We start from the raw sequence: 7,647 nt of genomic DNA on the forward strand, positions 1-7,647 counted from the left end.
GCAGCTGACACTTCATTAAAGCCGTTAGATGCAGGTGATCATAACGCACTGTGCTTTATTACGGGCAACAATTTTCTAGTAGAAAGTTGCATTTTCTAGTAGAAAGTTGGCTGGTCCTCTTTGATGTCACCTAGGTTGATACATTGCTATGTTTTCATTTATAAAGCCCTTTAACAAAAAGTCCCACTGTACCTAACATCATTACTAAACTTTTGACATATGAGTTACCACACCCGGTCTCATGAATGGCTAACTCTGGAAATTCCTTTTGTCTCTACTTAGTTAGGTAAATCAGGTTTTAGTTTTCTTGCACCTTATTTGTGGAAAAATCTTAAAAATCTTCTTAAATGGTGCTTTTGGTGCTTCTAGGGCAATTCAGAAAGCTGATTGAGGACCTTATTTATGTTGAATGCGTTTGTTTTTTATGATCGTGTTTTTCTTTCTGTTTGCATTTTGTGTTTAGATTTGTGTATTTCCTGTATGACCCTGATAAAATAAAGGTTAAATAGTATAAAAAAGAAACAATTAAAAAAATGTTTTGTAGGAATGGTGTTATTTTCTTTGAATGAGGAATTTGGTCGTTGGTAAACATTATAGGAAGAACCTACTACTGAAAGAGACACAAGAAACCACAATGAACTTTTAAACAAGTCTAACTCCTGTGAAAATGTTCTGTGGACCACTGAAACAAAATTAGAGCTCTTTGGCAATACAGATCAGTGCTGTGTTTACAGATGACCAAATGAATCTTTAAAAGAAAAGAACACCCTCCCTACAATCAAACATGGGGAGGTTTGATCATGATGTGGGGTTGATTTACTTCCTCTGGTACTGAGGACCTTGAACATGTGAAAGACATCATGAAATTAGTAGATTATCAATGTGTTTTTGGTAAACTAGTGGGTGTCTGTTGAAGGTTGTGGGTCTTCCATCAGGACAAAAATGCAAACACACATCAATAAACAACAGGAATGGTTAAAAAATGAACACTGGACTGTTCTGGAGTGGCCAGCGATGAGTCCAGATCAGAATCCCATCAAAAACCTATGGCGAGATATTTTTCACCTATAACTCCAGTACCTGCAAAGAAGTACCTTGATGTTCATATGTTCTTCAGCTTTTGTGTAGGAGATCTGAAAACAGTAGTTAGTGGAAGGCACCACTCAAACATTGAAGAATTGGAGCAGTTTGAAGAGTGGCTGAAGAGTGGGACAAATTGCCATTAGAAAGGTGCAGCAAGCTCATTGATGGCTACAAGAAGCATTTTCCGGTGGTTCTGCAATGCTGACAATCCAATAACAACATGTCTAGACTGAAGTTTTTTTTTTTATGTCAACTTATTTTCGAAGAAATAGGGAATTATTTAAGAAAAGTGAAAGGGTGGCAATATATTTAACTATATTAGAAATAGAATACAATAGATACATTTGTGTCTATTATTATTATTATTATTATTTATAAAATGTTTACTTGAGTGTAGTTTTGCACACCATGTGTACCTGCAAAATAAACATTTGTTAACAAATACAATGTTACGGTCACAAAGACCTTCAACTCTGGTCAAAGGCATGTCAGAGATCTATGTGACCTGAACATTGCGTTTGTCAATAAATGTTTGGGACTTCAGGGTGTGGAAAGACTTGATTCCTCCGGACTGGATGTGAATGATTGATCACCCAAGGAGGTGGGGCTTTTCAAAAGTTCAACACACCCCACCATGTATAAAAGCAGCAACAAGTGGCACAGTCAGCCTTGTGTGTTCCTCGGATTGTCTCTTGTTCTGAATCCATGGCCATGCAGTGGAGTGTTGTTTGTCTCGTAGCAGTGGCCATGCTTGGCTGTCTGTGTGACGCTCAATTGAAGTGGTCTTACCAACTCCCTCAGAAGCTTGCCCAACCCCTTCCTCAGAAGCCTGCCCAACCTCTTCCTCAGTGGCCTGTCCAACCCCTTCCTCAGAGGCCTGCTGAACCCCTTCCTCAGAGGCCTGCTCAACCCCTTCCTCAGAGGCCAGCCCAACCCCTTCCTCAGAGGCCTGCTGAACCTCTTCCTCAGTGGCCTGCCCAACCCCTTCCTCAGTGGCCTGCCCAACCCCTTCCTCAGAGGCCTGCTGAACCTCTTCCTCAGTGGCCTGCCCAACCCCTTCCTCAGTGGCCTGCCCAACCCCTTCCTCAGAGGCCTGCCCAACCCCTTCCTCAGTGGCCTGCCCAACACCTTCCTCAGAAGCCTGCCCAACCTCTTCCTCAGTGGCCTGTCCAACACCTTCCTCAGAAGCCTGCCCAACCCCTTCCTCAGAGGCCTGTCCAACCCCTTCCTCAGAGACCTGCTCAACCCTTTCTTCAGAAGCCTGCCCAACCCATACCTCAACGGATACCCTACACCAAAGACGACACAAAACAGACCTGTGAGGTTGTGGACAAGGACAAGGTGTCGTGTGGACTTTCTGGCATCACTGCTGCCCAATGCCAGGCCATCAGCTGCTGTTTTGATGGACGGATGTGCTTCTACGGGAAAACAGGTAGGTGTCAGACTATGTTCATTTTACTCTAGATCTCTCACTCTCAAGTTGTAACAGTGCAATTTTACTTCATGTTTTGCCCCCTCAGAGAAACTACTATGTTTCTCTTTACCAGAAAACTAGTCATTGGACTGGGAACTCTTCACTCTCAACAATTTCACTTACACTTACTCACTTAGATATGGCCATTTTGTATCCAACAATCAACATGCACCAAAATGCTCCAGTTTACTCAGCGATTAGGACTACTAACTTCATGTTTCTCCTATGCTCCTTGTCACCAGTGACTGTCCAGTGTACCAAGGATGGCCAGTTTGTGGTGGTGGTTTCCAGGGATGCCACTCTGCCCAACCTTGAGCTAGATTCCATCAGCCTGCTAGGGGCAAACGGAGCCCACTGCACCCCTGTCGGCACCACATCTGCCTTTGCCATCTACCAGTTCAAAGTTACTGAATGTGGAACTGTGGTGACGGTACGTATGGCCAGAGTTTGGTTTCAGTACAATGAAACTGCATCTTAACCAGAGAGCTACTATGTTGCTCTAGCACCTAATTCAGCTAATCGAGGTCATAATAAAACAGCTGATTAGAAGAATGGAGTTTGTTAAAACAGGGCAGGATTAAAAGCTTACTTATCCAGTAGCTCTTCTGGAGGAGGGTTGACTATACCTTGGCTATATAATGAGTTGGAAAGTACTTCTTTCTACTTTAGCACAATGTGATGCATGGTTTGTCTGCAGGAGGAACCTGATACTATTGTCTATGAGAACAGGATGTCCTCTTCATATGTAGTGGGGATTGGACCCTTCGGCGACATTACCAGGGACAGCCACTATGAGTAGGTGATCTTAGCTAAAATGGGGTGTCATGCATATATATATATATACAGTGTTTTTAAGTTTTTAAGTTATTAAAAATGTGTAAGGCATTCATAATGTATAATAATTTGTTCTTCTCTCTATGCAACATCATTTCAACTGACTTACAATGGCTGGTATTTAGTCAGGACCATTATGAGATGATTTTAAGCTTGAGGGTACATGCTCATAACCTCATTACTGCCTCATAACGTGTTATACCTGCAGGCTTTATTGGCAATTCCCCCCCCAAAAAAAGTGCTGATATTTGATGTCTCTCTGATAGCTCTGAATATATTACTTTCTTCTCAGCCTGGTCTTCCAGTGTCGGTATACTGGGACTTCCGTTGAGACATTGGTTATCGAGGTGAAAACGTATCCAAACCCCAACCCAGTGGTCACTGTTGATGCAGTTCTCAACGTGGAGCTCCGACTGGCCAATGGACGTTGTCTCTCCAAGGGATGTGATGAAAGTAATTCCTAGTTTTGATATTGTTCCTGTGTATCTGATATGAGTTATCCAGTCAGAGTTCATGTGAGTTTTTTCACCAGGTGTTCAGGTTTTCTGCGTCACTTAATATTTTTGTGTTGTATTTGTTTTTATAAAAAACAAAAATATTAAGTATATATTTAAGTACACATATATATACTTTAAAAAAGTATAAAGGGAAAAAGCCTGATATGAACCTAATGATGATGGAGTAATGATCACTTTTCCAAGTGCATGTTAGTTTAAGTGATTTACAGTATATTGTAAGGTGAACTCATCCACTACCAATGTGATTTTCCTCCACAGTGCAAGAAGCATACACCTCTTACTACACGGTGGCAGACTACCCTGTCACCAAGGTCCTCAGGGATCCCGTGTACGCTGAGGTTCGCATCCTGGGGATGACAGATCCCAATGTTGTCCTGACACTGGAGCAGTGCTGGGCCACCACAGACCCCACAGGTGATAGGCTGCCCCGGTGGGACCTACTAGTTAATGGGTAACTAAATACTCTATACTTTTAAAACTTTGCGTTATATATATATATGTTCAAAATGAAAAGCAAGTCATTTAAATAAACTTCTAAATCCAGCTATTCTTTTTGAAGTTTGTGAACGATATAGTACTCTGCTTAATCCATTTCCCCCCAGTTTCTGTCCTAGCTGGTCTCTGGTGCTCCTCACCATGACTCTCTCTCTCTGTGTGTGTTTATCTCCCCCCCAGGTGTCCCTACCAGGATGACCGTTACCTGACCGTGCCCATCGCCTCGGACAGCTCCTATATCCCTCCGGGAGAATTCTTATCCCACTACAAGCGCTTCGTCTTCAAGATGTTCACCTTTGTGGATCCGACATCTATGGTCCCCCTGCAGGAGAACGTAATGAATGCAGTTCAATCCCAAATCACATCAGAACCCATAGAGACACTTGTGTAGATCTGAGAGCATTGCGTAGATGTAAAGATGATAGTTAAGATTCCACCTAACATCCCATAGAGCAATGTGTAGCTATTACCATATTTCTTGAACATGTACCTATTTTATACATATTGTAGAGTGCTTCCTCATACACCTATAGTGCTTTAAACATAAATAAAAACATAAAAATCAGGTGAAGGAATACCTAACATAGATATAGACATAACCATGGTACAAATCAATGTAGACAAGGCTCTGTTGACCAGCTCCAGAGATGTAGCTGATTTCATTTCTGTCTCACCAGGTGTACATCCACTGTCGTGCAACAGTGTGCCACGCTCTAGCAGGATCCTGTGAACAAAGGTGCAACAGGCAAAGTGAGTGGTGTGCTTAGGACCAGGCTGTCATGTTTACTCTGTGCAACAGTTTGGAGTGTGTTTTTATTGGCACAGGGGGTTGGTGGCACCTTAATTTGGGAGGATGGGCTCGTGGTAATGGCTGGAGCGGAATTAGTGGAATGGTATCAAACACATGGTTTCTATGCATTTGATGCCATTCCATTCGCTCCGTTCCAGCCCTTATTATGTCCTACGCTCAGCAGCCTCCACTGGTGAGTGGTTTATTTGAATCTTTAGTTTGGAGTCTTTGTCTGTGGTCTGACTGTCTTTTCTCTTCAGGGAGAGATCTTTCTGCTCAAGGCCAAAAGAAGACTAAAGGAGATGTTGTGGTTTCCAGTCAAAAAGTCATCATGATTGACCCAAGTCTTTATGCTTAAATCAAATGTGTTATATGCTCCTCATTTATATGGTCTGACTTGACAATAAAAGATGAGACATCTCACTGCTTTTTTTGTGGAAAGAGTTATGAAAAGGTTAAGTTACAAAACTTTTGCTGTGTGTTGGGGACTTTGTGGTCAGGGAAAAACCTTCAAACCTTTTCCCCTCACTTGGTCAGAGAAACCGAGGCAGGGCTCTGATAATATGCTGGCTTTGAAGCACTTCCCAGCTTCAACACTAGAGGGCTTAGTCCCCCAGGCAGGGACATTGCACAGAGTATTTTACTGGAAACGCTCAATGCTGGAGAACCTCAACTTTTCCTTTACTGGAAACACTCAATGCTGGAGAACCTCAACTTTTCCTTCATGACATGCTAAAATAATGAGGCACGGAGACAGTCACCTTTAAAATAACAAAACATATTTATTAACATATAAAGAAAACAAAAACAAATCTGTAAATTGTAAAGGCCAAAACAAGACAAACAATTTCATAATCAAAATAAATATTTCCTGAATAACTGTACTGTAGTAAATAAGCTTTACACAAGTGGGTGATACTGTTGGTATCAATACTACATGACCAAAAGTATGTGGACACCTGCTCGTCGAACATCTCATTCCAAAATCATAGGCATTAATATGGAGTTGGTCCCCCCTTTGCTGCTATAACAGCCTCCACTCTTCTAGGAATGTTTCCACTAGATGGAACATTGCTGCAGGGACTTCCATTCAGCCACAAGAGCATTAGTGAGGTTGGCACTGATGTTGGGCGATTAGGTCTAGCTCGTAGTTTGCGTTCCAATTCATCCCAAAGGTATTCGATGTGGTTGAGGTCAGGGCTCTGTGCAGGCCAGTCAAGGGCTTCGACGCCAATCTTGACAAACCATTTCTGTATGGACCTCGCTTTGTGCACGGGTACATTGTCATGCTGAAACAGGAAAGGGCCTTCCCCAAACTGTTGCCACAAAGTTGGAAGCACAGAATTGTCAAGAATGTCATTGTATGCTGTAGCGTTAAGATTTCCCTTCACTGGAACTAAGGGGCCTACCCCGAACCATGAAAAACAGCCCCAGATCATTATTCCTCCTCCACCAAACATTAAAGTTGGCACGATGCATTGGGGCAGGTAGCATTCTCCTGGCATCCGCCAAACCCAGATTTGTCTGTTGGACTGCCAGATGGTGAAGTGTGATTTATCACTCCAGAGAACACGTTTCCGCTGCTCCAGAGATCAATGGCGGTGAACTTCACACCACTCCAGCTGTCGCTTGGCATTGCGCATGGTGATCTTAGGCTTGTGTTTGGCTGCTGGATCATGGAAACCCATTTCATGAAGCTCCCGACGTACAGTTCTTGCGCTGACGTTGCTTCCAGAGGCAGTTTGGAACTCGGTAGTGAGTGTTGCTACCGAGGACAGACGTGCTATGCACTTCAGCACTCAACAGTCCCGTTCTGTAAGCTTGTGTGGCCTACCACTTCATGGCTGAGCCATGTTGCTCCTAGACCTTTCCACTTCACAATAACAGCACTTACAATTGACCGGAGCAGCTCTAGCAGGGGAGAAATTTGACAAACACTTGTTGAAAAGGTGGCATCATATGACAGTGCCATGTTGAAAGTCACTGAGCTCTTCAGTAAGGCCATTCTACTGCCCATGTTAGTCTATGGAGATTGGATGGCTGTGTACTCGATTTTATACACCTGTCAGCAACGGGTTTGGTTGAAATAGTCGAATCCACTAATTTGAAGGGGTGTCCACATACTTTTGTATATATAGTGTGTCACACAGACCGATTTTGGCAGGCAGCTGCTATTTGAAACAATTCCAGTGAGGGCTAGCTTGTGTATGTGTGTGTGTTTGGTGAAGCTATACTTATTCATGGCAACACAATTTGTTTACCACGGCATACATAGTTCAGCGCATTGCTCAAATAGGCCTACTATAAGTATTTATTAAAGTCAAATATTCCTCAGAGCACAAAATATGCCTCAGAGCACAATATTCAAGACAAATATGGTGCAGACCGGCAAGCATTCCTCCACGCACCAGCGTCTTTGAGAAAGGCTGGTATAGGCTATGGATCATGTTATT

At 42.9% G+C, this 7,647-nt stretch overlaps 1 protein-coding gene across 1 annotated transcript; it reads left to right on the top strand.

Annotated features, from left to right (window-relative positions):
• Positions 1–1,764: 1,764 nt before the first annotated feature.
• LOC100136930 (eggshell protein) lies at positions 1,765–5,614 on the top strand (the record flags this gene model as incomplete). Its single annotated transcript, NM_001123697.1, is given in 9 exon segments — positions 1,765–1,854; positions 2,287–2,515; positions 2,800–2,987; positions 3,255–3,352; positions 3,684–3,844; positions 4,168–4,360; positions 4,585–4,738; positions 5,082–5,154; positions 5,455–5,614. Coding segments are annotated over 9 exon segments (1,254 nt in total), but the record flags the coding sequence as incomplete, so codon positions are not given.
• Between the last annotated feature and the right edge of the window lie 2,033 nt (positions 5,615–7,647).

This window comes from Salmo salar, chromosome 10 (genome assembly GCF_965601325.2).
Source record: "Salmo salar chromosome 10, fSalSal1, whole genome shotgun sequence".
Taxonomy (NCBI): domain Eukaryota; kingdom Metazoa; phylum Chordata; class Actinopteri; order Salmoniformes; family Salmonidae; genus Salmo; species Salmo salar.